Source organism: Chrysochloris asiatica, unplaced genomic scaffold, assembly GCF_000296735.1.
Source record: "Chrysochloris asiatica unplaced genomic scaffold, ChrAsi1.0 scaffold00072, whole genome shotgun sequence".
Taxonomy (NCBI): domain Eukaryota; kingdom Metazoa; phylum Chordata; class Mammalia; order Afrosoricida; family Chrysochloridae; genus Chrysochloris; species Chrysochloris asiatica.
In genome coordinates this window covers 10290976-10306921 of record NW_006408590.1, presented here as the reverse complement: position 1 = coordinate 10306921, position 15946 = coordinate 10290976, and the positions used below count along the sequence as shown (strand labels likewise).

Here is a 15946-nt window from a genome sequence, read left to right as displayed (position 1 = left end):
ATCAGACGGAGCCACTGTGGAATATTCCACAAATTGGAACTCATGTCTGTTTGTTTGTTTGCCACCGTTTTGTGAGTACTTACTGTGGATGTAGGAGCGCTGTCTTCTGACACAGATGCATGGAGGAATTACATGCCCGTCAGGAGTTAAATAATGCCCTAAGCTAAGAGGACCACACAGAACTGGGTGTGAGGAGGCAGCAGGGGAACCATGTGGCCAGGGCAGACTCTGACTAGTCCAGGGTAGGCGTGGCCATGAGTGGGAAAGGCATTCCTGGGACAGGGGATGGTGTGGGAGAGCCTCGGGTGAGGCAGTTGGGCGTTCACTGGGACCAGGGGATATCAGGGTCGAAGGGAGGCTTTCACTGGGTTGTAGGCTGGGGCCCGCAGGCAACTAGAGCTCCCAGAGGCCTCGGTCAGTTCAGGTTCCAGGACCTAGCTGTAGGACTTTGTCCTCCTCCAGCAGTGCGGAGCACAGTCCAGAAACGTTTACATCACACACACTGAGGTTTTCATTCGCCACATAGTATGTAACAATTGTTACCTCTTCCACCTTTATTCTTGTACTCTTCCTAGTGTCTTCCTTTGCCTTCATCATTTTTTGTTGATGTCCCTCCTATTGTATATTGTCTTCCCCTTCTCCCAAGTAAATATGTGCCTGCCCTCTAGTTAGTTCATCTAACACAGGGGTGGTAGGGGAAGGTCCGGCCCACGGGCCATATAAGGTCCCTGAAATCACGTGGTCTAGCCCTGCCAAGACCACCACAGTTCCAGCCATCACATTAGGAGTGAGTTATATAACGTTTGACCAGATAAAGCAGGCTAATTTTTAAGTTGACCAGTGAATGATGTTACAAATTTTGGCAGAAGAAAGGCCCCCATCCCTGCTCTATCAGGTTGTAACCATGGCCATCCTGACCAAATTTCCTCTGAATGAGGAATGAGAGTGCTTGTCACGTCGAATTTTGCATCACGCACATCTCAAGTGTTTGGTGAATATGAATCCAGGGTATTGATGATCAGGAGACCTGGTGGCTCAGCACTTAAGTATTTGAATGCAGACCAAAAGGTCACAGTTTGAATCCACCCAGCGACTCCATGGGAGAAAAGGCCTAGTGGCCTGCTCCGTAAAGGGGACAGTCTAGGTAGCCCTATGGGGGCGGCTCTACTCAGTCACTTAGGTTTTTCCATCAGTGAGGTGCAACTTAACAAGCAACAGGATAATGAAGATGATTCTCCCTGAAATCTGTTGATTGGCCTCTTTATTTAGCTTGCTTGTGGAACTGTAGGAAAAGCATTGGATGGACCACAAAGTCAGTTTGCTCTGGAAGGTCAGCAGTTCAAACTTAACCAGATGCTCCAAGGAAACCCTAGATAGGGTCGAGTAGGAACCGACTCAACTGTACTTAACAACAACAAATGTGTCTCAGGTGGGGATGGGACCACACACAAAAAAGTAGTTTCTCCTGACAGAACTCCTAACTTGACTTAAACTCCGATTTGTGTACAGCTGTGGGGAGAAAAAATGTAAGTCAACTCTATGCCAAGAGGGCTAAAACAAAGGCAAATTTTCAGTCTTACAGTTGGTTCTTCTCTAAATGCATGATCCTGCTTGTCCCCTAAGCCTCAGTGTTTACGTAGTGATGTGTGGTTGAGCAGTGCTCTGGCCTCATGATTAATCCCAGGCCATTTCTTTATCTCTGGGCACTAGGCAAGGATTTATGAGCTAAGAAGATCTTGTCTACACACAAATAACCTAATAAATATCATCCCAGGGCTCCAGACAGATGTGTGCAGGCTCCAGCTGTGGAATAACCCTTCCCACTGCTGCCTTTGCTTTCACTGACCACAGAGAGCACCATCCCAGCCAGTGAGGCAGCTCATGGGCTGCCCACCAAAACACAGGGCGGGGTGGGGCCTCCGCTCTCAGAGAACTCGGAACTGCTGAGCACCAGATGTTAATGTCAAAGCTGTCGTAAAGCACAGGGGGCCTGGTTCCAGTCTGAAGTCTGCCCCTTGCTAGTTGGGGGAGCTTGAACTGACCTTCCTCGGTAGGATGTGGATGATAACATTGTTAGTTACCATCTAGCTGGCTCTGACTCACAGAGACCGTACATACACATGCAGCAGAGCAGAACACTGCCCGGGCGTCTCGCCTCATCCTTGCAATTGTCTGTACATCCAAGTCCATCGTTGTGATCTCACTGCAGGTCCCCGTGACCCTCATTGGCCCTCTGCTTCACCAATCATGTCCCCTGTTGCAGTTTGAGCCCTCCTGCTAGTGTGACCAAAAGCAAGCAAGCAAGCTGTGACCCGGGAGATTTTCTTTCTGTTGTTATTGAGAAGATGCATAGACGAACATAGCACCAGTTCATCCTTTCCTACATAAGCAATTCAGTGACATTGATTCCATTCTTGGGATTCTGCAGACTTTCTCACCCTCCTGTCTTAAGGGTTTTATTGACTGATTTTTTGACGTAGATCACCAGGCCTTTCTTCCTGGTTGATCTCAGTCTGGAAGCTTCGCTGAAACCTGTCCATCACGAGTGAGCCCACTGTTTCGGGAATACTGATGGTATAGCTTCCGACATCACAGCAACATGCAAGACACCACAGCATGGCAAACAGACAGGCAAAGGGGCCCATATCCCTTGCCATCGAGTTGATTCTGTCTCATAGTGACCCTGTAGGAGTCCATAGGGTTTCCAAGGCTAAAAGTCTTTAGGGAAGAAGACTGCCATATCCTTCTTTTGCAAAGAGGCTGCTTGGTTCAAACTGCTGACCTTTTTGTTAACAGTTGAATGCTTAACCACTGTGCCACCAGGGCATCTTCTGTAGAGATTACAGCCTTGGAAACCATATAAGGCATTCTATTCTGTCCTTTAGGGTCTCTACGGAGCCCTGGTGTGGTGCTGCAGGTGAATGCACTGGACTGCAGGTCAGTTTGAACCACAAGGTTGGTGGTTCAAGCTCACCAGCCGCTCCTCAGAAGCCCTGTACGGGGTTGCTATGAGTCAGAACCAACTCGATGGCAATTAGCAACAACAGGGTCACTACGATTTGGCATTAGTTGATGGCAGTACAGTTTTATGAGGTATCTGTCCTGTTGTTCCCACTTTAAAGATGAAGAAACGGAGGCACGGAGAGGTAAAGGAACTTGAACAAAGTCTACAGCTGACAGTGGCAGAACTGGCCCTAGAGTCTGGCTGCATCTGCCATCACCACTGTGGTGTCTGCCCTACAGAGCTGCTGGCTGTGCCCTCAGAGTTGCCCTTTTGGATCCTGTGTCTAGTGGGCCTAGGCAGGGCAGGCTGATTGAGCACAAGACCTAGGAGAGTTCAGGATGAGTAGCCAGGTCAGAGACTGGGGGGGCACGTGTCATCATGTGTCTGCCTTTGGCTCATTCAGGGCATGACACCGCTGATGTACGCCTGTGCTGCTGGGGATGAAGCAATGGTCCAGATGCTGGTCGATGCTGGAGCACATCTGGACATCCAAGTAAGTCACTCCCAACAATCTGCCCAAAGCCTCTGTCAGCAAGGAGACGATTTGGACAACTGGGATCACAGTTAGCAAAGAGGATTTTCTGCAAGAAGTGGACTTAGCGGAGTGGGAGGGGGACCACGATGTTTCTTTAGCACCTCTGCCTTTTTACCAACATGGTACCCAGCCACCCCACCATCCCCAGTACTGCTAGCTTTGCCTCCCTGTGAGACGTAAAGCACACCATCTCTGGCTCAGGGCAGACATCACCAAGTGAACATACACACACTCCTTTTGAGCTTGCTCCACACAGTGCTCCAGACAGACATCACTGATTAATTGTAAAAACCAGTTGAGTTGAATCCCATTCACATCCCTACAGGATACCCTCCCAGCTTCGGTCCCTGTGTCATCCCTTCAGGAATTCCACCTACCTAGGAAACATTGAGCATTTGTCACATTTTCTAGGTTCCAAGCAACTCTCCCAGGCATCCATCTATCCATCCTGACAGCCGGTACTGGACCTCACTGACGTTTGCTGTGCTGCATGGACACATCTCTGTGGTCCAGGTGAGCTCCTACCCATCTGCAACTTGCCTCCAGTTGCCAAGTGAACTGGACTTCAAGTGTATCCTTCACCTCACCTAAGTGAGCAGCTGCCTTGAGTCAGAGGTACAAGAGATCATGCTTAAGACCTGGCTCCCCTGATGGACAGGACAGGCTAACCTCAAGGACAGGCATTTACTGTGAGGATGCATGTAGAATTTCAGGACACAGGGACCAGGTCACTCAAGACTTCCTGAATGTCCACCGGACCCTCTGTTAGCATCCTACATGCTGAAATCTGTGAGCATGCTCAGTTCTCTCACCTACAGTCAGCTCTCTGACTCTCTGACTTTTTCCATTTCCTCATAGAGTCTGCTACAGTGCTGGCCCTGTATCATGGCAGCCTTCTGAGTCTCTCCCCAGCCCTCTGTCTGAGTTTCTGAGAGAGCTCTCAGATTGGCCCAGCTCACCTGTCAAGCCCAGGTGGCTGTGGCTGGTGTGAGACTGGAAGTGGTTCCGGCTCAGGCACTGGAAACTGTGGGCAGAGTGGTTGCCCACACCAGCAGACCAGTAGCCATGCCGCCACTTAACTCCAGGCTCCCCTGCTGCTCAGGGTCATGAATCTACAGGATTGCATGCCACACTCTGCTGTCCACTAGACTGGGAATTCCGTGTGGGCAAAAGACCATGGTGGGTTTATTCACCATTTTCAAGCCCGTCCTGACATACGGCAGGAACTCAATGAATGATGGTTACCTGCCTGACTGTCACATGCTACCTGCTTTTCCGTTAATGCCCTATCAAGGGATGAGTATTTGGGACCCAAGCAGAAATGCCAGCCTCAGCCCAGACTGGGCCTGAGGACTGTACCCTATCCTCCACTGCCTTGGCACGGGCACCAGCCATGGTGCCAGAACTAGGTTCTGGCCAACAAGAGTCTTTCCCTGCTCCCCCACTCACAGTGTGGAGGCTGAGCGATCGCAAGCCCATCTTGCTCCAGCTGGACTCCTCACGAGGGGTAGGCCGGTGGTCCCCCTAGACCACCCACTGCAGGCTCTGAGGAGGCTTAGAAGTCTGGGAAATGCTGAAGCCCCTCTCCCTCCCAGAGCAGCCAGGGAGGAAAGGTGAGCCGGGAGCCAAATGTCAGCTGCTGGAGTAATGGGAACCACCCCCCCACCCCAAGGCAAAGCCTGCCCCAGGTGTCCCCTGGAGAGGGCTGTACTTGCAGGACCCCGCCTGGTGTCCTGGGCAGCGGGGTCCTGGCCCCAGCCCCTCCAAGCCTTAAGCAACTCACTGAAACTCTCTAGTGTGAACCCTAAAAGCTGCTGTTGTTGAGCCCTCACCAGGTGCCGAGCATTGTTTTCATTTAATGCCCAACAGTATTGCAAGGCAGACCTCTTTTCCCATTTTGTAGATGAGGAAGACAGGCTCCTCAGAGATCTAAAATGCCTGTCCCTGGTCAACATTCGCACCCAGATCTCTGACTGCCACCTCCCAGAGCTTAGTTTCCCCCTGAGTTTGGGACTGGTGTTACCTAGTCTCCGTGAGCTCTTAACAGGAGTCAGTGCAGCTAATTCATCAGAAAGTGGTCAAAAGAGAAATAGCTCCCTGGTTCCACAGATTAAGGAATTGACCTAGAGCCACAAGAGTGGAGTGGAAGCTTCTAGAAACTGTGAACCCTGGGGGTAGCATGGCATGCTAGGGTCCCAGCTCCTTGGATGCCACAATGGGCCTTGTCTTGCTCACATCCTGGAGAGACCAAAAGACCCCCTCCCCTGAGGCCTCCAAGACACCCCTGCTCTGCTGAGCAGTCCCCTCCTCTGTGCCCTGGCAGTTGCTGCTGGACGCTGGTGCCCACGTGGAGGGTTCGGCAGTAAACAACGGGGAGGACAGCTACGCAGAGACCCCCCTGCAGCTAGCCTCCGCAGCTGGTAGGTACCCCACGGCCCTGCCCGCCTCCAGTTGCTATAAGGCTTGTCGGACCCTCACCCATGGTGTTGACACTACAGGATTGGCCTGTAGCTGGACATGGGCCACACACGGACCCCTCTGGGGCTCTGAAACCCCTCCCCCTGGGCCATTAGCAGGCTGCCCTCACCCCTTCCATTATGTTTCTGCTAAGCTTGATACAGAGACAGGGCCAAACAGAGGGAGAGGGGAGGCCACAATGGCTGCTGGACTCAGCCAGCCGCCTTCTTCCCAGCTCCCTCCTGGGGTCATCCCATTCTGTGCCCTCTTCGGAGCTGGAAACTCCCTCACTTCCCTTTCCTTTCAGCCTGTCTCTCAGCCATCTGCTTTTTGCCCTTGGCACTCACCCACATTGTTTTTCAGGGAACTATGAGCTGGTCAGCTTGTTGCTGAGCCGAGGCGCCGACCCCCTTCTCAGCATGCTTGAAGCCAATGGCATGGCCTCCTCCCTCCATGAGGACATGAACTGCTTCAGTCACTCGGCCGCCCATGGCCACAGGTAACCCCCACGTGTGGGGGCAGAGCGAGGGAGGAACATAAACAGGCTCTCGGCGGGGGCCTCCATTTCCCAGCCAGAAAAGAAGAGTTGGTCCTGGGATAGTTAGAGTCTGTGTGCTTGCCAGCCAGAAAGATGCAAGGCCCCAACCAGCATGCACCCAAGTTTCTGGAGGCCTGGAGCTATGGTGGGTAGGTGGATGAATGGTTGGTTGATTGGCTGAATGATCAGTTCTGTGATTAATGATTTTACCTGATCTAAATATGGCACCTGATAGTCAGTTATGTAATCAGTAGTTAATAATAACTGTTGTCATGGGACATGCATTACAATAGAGGTCCTGAGGAGGAGCAAATCCTTCCTTGAGGGAGCCCACAGTCTGGGAAACACACATGTGCTGACCACTTCAGTCAATGATGAAGGTGCTCCCTAGCCTTGGAAAGCTCGGGGAATGCTCCCCGGAGGAGGGGATGCTTGATAAGGGTTTGACTGGGCAGTGAAGTGGTGGGGATACTCGCTGTAGTTTCTCTCAAATCAGGCCCACTTCTCCTCACAGACAGGGTGTGGGTCCCTTGGCAGTGATCTTAGGAATTCTCCATATTCCTGTCTAGAAGGTTTCTGCCCCTTCTGGGTGGCCAGGGGGTGGAAGGTACCTGCAGGGCAGAGAGTCAGGGAACCCAGTCCTGGTTCTGGTGAAAGACTGAGTCCCGGTTCTTCCGTCCTCCAGGTGACCACAGGGTGGGGCGGGGAGCGAAAAGCGGTGAGAAGACGGGGTCAGGCCCGAGGCTGTTCTGGTTCGCCCCCCAGCCCAAGCCATGGAGACATACAGAGGGCCGCTCTTCAGGCCTGAAGGAGAACAAATGGGTTCCTCTGCTCTCTCCTGGGGTCTGTGGAAAGGCAGCGTGGCTGCTGGACATGAACAGAGCAGGCCCCGGCTTCCCCAGGGTCATAGGGCTGTTGAGGGACACGGCTCTTGTTGGGGGGCTTCCACTGCTCTTGCTGCTGTCTAGGTGCCTCAGTGGAGGAGCAGGGGGCAAGGCAACAGTGGAAAAACCTCTTGTTTCTCACACCCCGGCTCCAGCTCAATGCAGAGGTGGTATCTACAAGCAGGCCTGTTCCTCAGAGGCCTATGCAGAGGCATGGAGGGGCCAGAGCTTGTCTCCCAGGCTCTGCTCTGGCTTGGCATTCCCTCAGTGTCTGCATGACTCTGGGCTCTGGCAGAGCAAAATCTGAGAACCCAGAGCTGGGCTGCATCCAGCACCACTGCCCCGGCCCACACCCTTAGCGATCATCACACACCTACGTCCACTCTCTTCCCCATGCACTGAACTGCAATGCCAACTCCTCCTTAAGAGTTTAGTGGAACTGCCTTCAAAATGACCTTGATTTGTCACCCCTGGACTGGAGGTCTTCCATCTCATAGATCTGGACAAGGGGGCTTAGCTAGGCCGCACGCTGGTTCCAGGCCCAGCCGGGACTGCTGCCCAGGGTCCTCTCAAGACCACACCCCTCCCTGTGCCTGCTTGGCGGTGGTCCTCTGATGGCCTCATAGCGCTCCAGCGGCTCCACGTAGCATATGGGCCAGGCCACAGAGAGACTGGCAGCTCTGCTGGAAACCGCTCCCAGAGCAGATGGTGGCCTTGCTCAGGAGGCCAGGCCTGCTCAGTGGGGGTGACAGGCAGCAGAAGGGGAGGACAGAGCCATTGAGCAGCGCTGGGGACACAGCAAGTGAGAGAAGGGGGTGCTGGGAGACAAAAGAGATGGAGGAGAAGAGTGGATGGACCCCATGTGCAGCTCTGTGCACCCAGTGTGTGCCCCTCCTCCACGTCCTCCCCAGAGGCTCTGTCTACACCTTTAACTGGCCCAGCCCCCATAGCCGCCTGCCTCAGTCAGCCTCACCCTATGGGCCGTCTGCCTCTTTACCACGGGGACCTCATCACCCTCCTTGGAAAAGCTTTGTCCGTCTACCTCCCTCACTGTCTCTGGAACATAAGACCCTTGGAGCAGGGACTGTGTCTAGTTCCCCATCACAGTGACCTGGGCCACGACCTTGGCTCCAGAGCTGAGGAGGAAGCTCACACGCAGGGTAACTTGGACCTGCCTGCAGTCACAACTGTCTCAGAGCACCAGAACTTGAGAGCTCTGAAGCCAGAATCATGGGTTCGAGTGTGCATTCTAGCCCATGGGATCTTGGACAAGACATGTCCATTGCCTATGAATGGTGATGCTGGGGCTCAGGGGTGGGGTGGGTGATGAGCAGTCTCCTCGGGCTAAGGGAACAGTGTGGGGACATGCTCTGTCTGAAGTTCTGAACATTCCTTACACATGGAAGAGGGAGAGGCAAATTAGTATTTATGAAGCATGTCCTATTTCAGACCCTTTGTCATTGTTAGTTGTCACCAAGTCAATTCTGACCCACTGTGACTCTGTGTGTGCAGAATAAAACTGCTCCATAGGGTTTTCAAAAAGCACATCACCAAGCCTGTCTTCTGAGGTGCCTCTGAGTGGATTTGAACTGCCAACCTTTCAGCTAGTAGTTGAATACTTAACCCTGTGCACTACCTCCCAAGATGTGTCAGACACTCCTGCATGTATTCGTGCAAAGGGCTACAACAGGAGGAACTGCTGTGTGTGCGGCTCTGCAGGTAATGCTGTCGAGTTAGGCTCACATTAATCTGGAAGAGGGTGCTGATGCTCTGTGGTGACCCATGAGACACCGCCTTCAGGGCTCAAAGACTCCAACCCCATCCGAGGTCCCACAGTGAGGGCAGCAGAGTCTGTTTGGCCCAGTGCTCAGCATGCCAAAGGGAAGGGTCTCCTGCATGTGACCCCATGCTCAGTGTGGGGACTTCCAGCCTCACCCTGTGTCCACGCTGCCCACAGGAACGTCCTGAGGAAGCTCCTGACGCAGCCGCAGCAAGCCAAAGCAGATGTGCTGTCCCTGGAGGAGATCCTGGCTGAGGGTGTGGAGAGCGACGCATCGAGCCAGGGCAGCGGCAGCGAGGGGCCCATGCGGCTGAGCCGAACACGCACTAAGGCCCTGCAAGAGGCCATGTACTACAGCGCGGAGCATGGCTACGTGGACATCACCATGGAGCTGAGGACGCTGGGTGAGGCTGCGCAGCCCTGCTCCCCACTTCACACACCTGCTGCTCTTCAGCAGGTGGGAAGAGGGCCAGTGGCTGGGCCCATCCCCAGACTGTCCACCCTTCCTGGTCAGAGTGTCACAGCCTGGGATTCATAGAAGAGTGAGATGCTCTCCTGCCGACTGACCACCTCACTCTCTCCTTGGGTCTCGAAATCTGTGTGCTCGTCTTGTCTTCCTGGGCATCTAGTCAGACAGACAGACAGACAGACTTGGGTGGTCAGATCCCAGCTGCAAGTCACATAACCACTGCATCTCTCCATTCCCTGGTCTCTCGGATGGGTTTGGTGATGATGTTACTTAGGAAGAATGTGACGATGTCACATAGAGTTCAGAGTACCATGTGGTATGTAAGAGCCACACACACAACCCCCCAGGCCTGGGCAGAGAGAGCAAGAGGTCACCCAGGAGTCAGCCTCAGTAATCCTTTCTGTAAAATGGGGGCATTATTACCACCCACAGCCAGTCAACCGAACATGCTAATAACCACCTCCGCTGGTGTGCCCTGGGGAAGGCCATTCATTGGTTCTTCAATCCACAGTGTGGGGAGGGAGAACTCCCTAATTGTCGGGAATATTACATTACTAATTTTTAGTCATGAGCTTTGTAAAGCTGTATAAATCCCCTGCTGCCACTCTGTGGGGAAATGGTGAGCAGGAATGGAGTCTGTGGTGGTGGCAGACCCCGCCTGGGACTGGATTGGACAGGACTTGTTTCAGGCATCCCCACTGAATTGGGGGATATGTGTCCTGCATGTTTTCTGAACATTTGTATCCACCTGGACATTCCTGCAAAATTAACCAGTCCTTCCCAACAAATAATCCCAGAACCAGCAAGCAAGGGGGGTGGCTGGTGTGAATACTTGAAGGCCCTCAGGCTGAGCTATGTGTGTTCAGCTGGGGTCCCTGAGCTCTTGGACTGAAGCCATCCATCCCCCTCGGCTGGTTATAACTGAAGGTCCCCTCTGCCCTGTCAGGGAGTCTGTGAGAGTGAGTCAAAGCTCTCCTCACACAGCTACACTGAGGGCTGTGCAGGGCCACGCAGAACCTCTGGGCATGCAGCGGGGAGAGGTTGGGGAGACTTACTGGCCTCAGGCACTGAAGGGGGCCCGGCTGGCACAGTATAGGCACGGAGGCTCCATGTGGGGAGCGCGTCACAGGTGGCTGACTGCCCATCCCTGCCAGGTGTCCCCTGGAAGCTGCATGTGTGGATCGAGTCTCTGAGGACCTCGTTCTCACAGTCGCGGTACTCAGTGGTGCAGAGTCTCCTGAGGGACTTCGGCTCCATCAAGGAGGAAGAGTACAATGAGGAACTGGTCAGCGAAGGCCTGCAGCTCATGTTTGACATCCTCAAGACCAGCAAAGTGAGTGCCACCGGCAGCTCCCGGGCCCCGGCTCTGACCCTGACCACACCCTTCAGATAGATGCAGGACACCCACAGACCAGTGGGCATCACACCACGGGCAGACTCCAGTGCTGCAGAGGGCAGAGACCTGGGTTTGTGGGGCTGGAGCCATCCCAGGACCAAACGACAGTGGCTGCATATGAGAGGCCAGAGCTGCTGCAGTGAGCAGACAGCTGCAGGGCGAGTGAGCTAACGGCCTCGCCGCTGTCCTCCACAGAACGACTCAGTCATCCAGCAGCTGGCCAGCATCTTCACACACTGCTACGGGGGCAGCCCCATCCCCAGCATCCCTGAGATCCGGAAGACCCTGCCCGCCAGACTAGGTGAGGCACTGTTCAGCCGGCCCCGCCCCACACAGACTCTGATGCCCTCTTCTGTTCTCCTCCGTTTCCAGATGCAAAGGCCTGCATCTTAGTTTCCCTCTTTCCCCCTTTATACTGCACACTCATGGTGGCACAGTGGTTAAGCACTCAGCTGCCAACTGTAAAGTCGGGTTGGAACCCGTCAGCAGCCCCACGGGAGGAAAGCCCTGACGATCTGTCAAGATTACCGCCTAGGACACCTATGGGGTAGTTCGACTCTGTCTACAAGGTCACTGGGAGGTGGACTCAACTGGATGGACTCACAACAAGAGTCCCGCAGCCCTTGCAGCTGGTTTATAAGGGATTCTGTGGCTGAACCCTCAACCCTTTCACATCCGTCTCTGCCCTTTTTTGTACAGATCCTCATTTTCTGAATAACAAGGAGATGTCGGATGTGACCTTCCTCGTAGAAGGAAGGTTGTTTTATGCACATAAAGTTCTGTTGGTGACTGCTTCTAACAGGTAGGCACCTTGGATGACAAAGCCCCAACCCCTGGAGATTAGAACTCTCCCTGCTGCGGGTGAGATTGTTGTGAAATTGTTTAGTGCTGTGGAGGTCAGTGTGGCAGTTGCTCAAAAAGACAAGCAGAATGACTGTATGACCCAGCAATTCCACTCCTAGGTATTCACCCCAAAGAACTGAAGGCCGGAACCCAAGCAGATACATTGACACCAATATCCTTACAGCATTAATCACAATTGCCAAAACAGTCCATTAACCAACGAATGGATAAACACAGTGTGGGCGATCCGCACAATGGAATATGATTGTTATTAAGTGGCATTGAGTCAGTTCTGACTTTGCAGTCCAGTGTTTATCCTACAGGGTCATAAAGAGAGCCAGCAGCCTGATACACGCTGCAGTGTGGACGAACCTCGAAAACAGTCTGTTGTATGAAAAAAGCCGATCAAAAGGAAAAGTACAATAGGATTCCACTTCTGTGAAATTTCTAGACTAGGTTTCTAGACTAGGGAAATGTATAGGGGACAGTCCCTGGAGAAGGGCATCATGCTTGATAAAGCAGGTGACTGTGGGGTGGGGGGAAAGAAAGTCAGATGGCACTAGACAACAGTTGTGAGTCTGGCTCAGGACCTGGCAGTGCTTAGGTGTCAGGTCTACACAGACACCTAACAACAGCCCAGATCCGGAGGTTACCAGGAGGGAGAGGGAGACGCGCTATCTGAGGGACACTGGTGATGAAATAGCTTGGGAACCAGGTAGACAGACTTGCTGGAGAAGAGCTACTGAGAGCCAGCCACCCGACAGCCTCTGCTCCTTAGCCTGTGATCCTGTCAATAGAACTCCAGCTGTACCCATAGGAGAACGGGGGAGAGGGACGTAGGGATGGGACCCAGCACGCTCAAAGATGAGCACAGAGCTTTCATCGGTTCTGCTCTAGTTACTGCTTTGACTTATTAGGAAACATAAATACTCTTGACGTGTAGAAGTCAGTTTTCTGACCACAAATATCACAGTCACGTGTGTGGAGGGCAGCCCGGCTGTCAGCCCAGGACAATGTACCGTGTCATATGAGAGTTATTTTAGGAGCTCAGCAGTGATTTTTAAGACGCTTATTTCCCAATCACCAGTTGGGCGGCGGATGGGCATCACAGCCGCAGGGATGGAGTGAAGCCTCTCTCAAGGACCCACTCTGTCCTGTTTCTGCTCCAGGTTTAAGACCCTAATGACCAATAAATCTGAGCAAGATGGCGACAGCAGCAAGACCATTGAGATCGGTGACATGAAGTACCACATCTTCCAGGTGTGTGGCGCTCTTGGGTGTTCTCTGGGGGTGGTCCCACCAGGAGCCCTTGTCTTTGTCAGTCTGGGTTTGGGAGTGGGGTGAAGACAATCATCATTCTCCCCCACCCCACCCCCAGTGCCCTCTGTGTTTTTGCTGAATCAGAGATGCAAAGCTAGCCTCCCTGGTATGGGATCAAGCTGCAGATCTCTTTGATCCTGAGCTTTTGGTGGTGGTGGTATTAAGTGTTAGTGAGTTGGTTCCAACTCATAACAACCTGGTTTCTAAGGAACAGCTGACGGATTGGAACCACCGACCTTGTGGTTAGCAGTTCAGTGGTTATCCTACAGAACCACACCAGGATGCTGGGCCCTGAACTCTAGCCACTGGCAAAGTGGTCCAGACCAACTGACAGGTGTTTCAAGAACATACCTGCAAGGTGTGAGTAAGGTACCAGCAGCCTAGACATTACCTGCGAGGTGGCTGGAACCGCACCCCAGAGCTGGTCACACCCGCGGTATACTGTGAGAAGCCAGGCACAAGTCCAGCCAGGCACGTCCTCCTGCCTGGAAGTTTTGCAGACCTTCAGAGGTCTCACGGTTGAATCACCAGAGGATGGCCATCAGGCAGGGCAGGCAGAGTCTGGAGGAGTGATGCTGGCTGGGACTTCAGTGATGCCCCAGCTGAGAGCTTTCCTGAAAGTGGCATCAGCAGGTCTCCAGGTTGTGGAATGTGGGCCAGGCTGAGCCTTCAGGGCGGGAATCTCATCTTTCCTGGGAGGGGTTTGTGAATCCAAAGTCTCACAGAAGCAGAGCCTTCCTCTAAAATGTCAGAATCTCCACTTAGGCTCTCTGACATGATTTATTCAGCATTTATCAGGTACCACCTTTGTGCCTGGTGTGGTGCTGTGGGCTAATGCGTCAGACTGCAAAGTCATTTGAATGGCAAGGTCAGTGGTTCAAGCTCACTGCTGCTCCTTGGAAACCCTATACAGGGTCGCTATGGGTGGAATCGACTCTACGGCACTTAACAACAACAACACCTTTGTGCTGGAATCCTGGTGTGGCACTGTGGGCTATTGCTCTGGACTGCAAAGTCAGTTTGAATGGCAAGATCAGTGGTTCAGGCTCACCAGCTGCCCCTTAGAAACCCTATACAGGGTGGCTATAGGTCGGAACTGACTCAACAGCACTTAACACCAACCTTTGTGCCAGGCATAATGCTGAGGGATGGGGTAATTGTTGCCATCAAGTCAGTTCCAACTCATGGTGATGCCTGTGTGTCAGAGGAGAGCTCTGTGTGAAAACTCAGAGAGTTTTCAATGGTTGGAACTCAGACCTGCAACCTTGTAGTCAGTAGCCAAGCATGTTACCCGTTTCCACCACCCAGGGACTCCAGGTACCTGGTTATTGGTGTTATTGTTGGTACGTGCTGTCAAGTGTGGCTGGTAGGTTTGAACTGCTGACCTTGCAGATAACAGCCTGGTGCTTATCCTGTAGCACCACACCAGAACTTCCGTAAAAACCGGTGGTGGTGGTGTCCTGTCGAGTCGGTTCTGATTCATAGTGATTCTGAATAATTATACACATCAGAAAGCCTCAGCTCTCTCCCAAGGAGCCACTGGTAGACTCAAACTGCTGGCCTTTGGATTAGCAGCCCAACACGTAACCACCACGCTACCAGAACTCCATTCCATAAAAACTACAATCCAGGAAACTCTGTGGGGCAGTTGTACCCTGTCCTAGAAGGCACTGTGAATCTGAACAAACTCAGGGAGGGACACACCAAGGTACTAGAGACCCAAGGTCACACAACTAGGATTCAAAGCCCCTAAGGAACATGTGGAGTTTGCATTTAGAACACTCAGTCTGCAGGGTGAGGATCGCACTAGAGGAGCAAGGTTGCAGCCAGGAGGTGACTGTCTGTGTGAGTGGACCTGGCTGGTAGAGTGGAGAGGCCTTGTGATTGGTGGCCCAGGTCTCAGGTAGGCGGGCACCAGAGGCAGTGCCTCTCCTTCCCTTCACCAGGAGCCAAAGTTCTCCAAGCTTGGTGGCTAAGAAGAGGGAGGTCCTCGTGAGGTAGAGAATAAGGTGGGGTCAGACTCAGAATTGGGAGCCAGCAGGGATTGGTGGGGAGTGAGGAACAGGTGCACACGTGTAGACATACAAGGGCTGACTGTCGAGTCTGTCTTTGCTCATCAGCTGGCCAAAACAGGGTGGCAGCCTCTGAATGGGACATAGATGTGGTGACAGCTCAGACACCCCTATCACGTTAACTCCTCTCCTCTTCCTGGGCCACCCACTGAAGCTGGCTGTCTCTGCAAGGCACCGAGCTCTGCTGTTATCTGGGACCTTAGTGCCTCCCTCACAGGGGTCAACCTAGAGCTGTCTGCCAGGGTCAGGGCTTCTTAACAGAGCTGAGAAGTTCCACTGCTGTCCACACAGCACCAAGAGGGAGGGAAGGTGACCTCGAACCAGTCCAGGACATCTCGGCTTCCTGCTGTCGTCAGCTCAGATCCCGCTGCCAGTGCGGTCCTTTCTCTCTCGTTCCTAGTCATCCAAGGGTCAGTGGGTGCTGGCCCTCCATGACCCCGTTCACCTTCACCCCTAGGACCAGGTCAGCAGGCATCGGGCTCTTCCCTGTTTCTTAGGTCCAGTAATCTGGTGAACTTGCCTGAACTTAAGGGAAAGGGCTTTCTTGAATCTAGAAAGGAGGAGAAAGCAGGAAGGTAGAAGTTTGGCAAGGGTCTTCAGAGCAGAGCTTCCATATACCCAGGGGACATGCGCCCCTCCTCCCCCCCC

General features: G+C 53.2%; 1 protein-coding gene across 1 annotated transcript in view; it reads left to right on the top strand.

The window, feature by feature from the left end:
* The window catches only part of ABTB2 (ankyrin repeat and BTB (POZ) domain containing 2), a 206348-nt gene that overhangs the window by 186002 nt on the left and 4400 nt on the right, over nt 1-15946 (top strand). Inside the window, exons 6-14 of the mRNA XM_006864882.1 lie at nt 3408-3497; nt 3951-4052; nt 5863-5959; nt 6360-6495; nt 9376-9602; nt 10822-11000; nt 11259-11364; nt 11763-11865; nt 13076-13166. Coding sequence (XP_006864944.1) covers nt 3408-3497; nt 3951-4052; nt 5863-5959; nt 6360-6495; nt 9376-9602; nt 10822-11000; nt 11259-11364; nt 11763-11865; nt 13076-13166 — 1131 coding nt within the window. The remainder of the gene's footprint in view (nt 1-3407; nt 3498-3950; nt 4053-5862; nt 5960-6359; nt 6496-9375; nt 9603-10821; nt 11001-11258; nt 11365-11762; nt 11866-13075; nt 13167-15946) is intronic.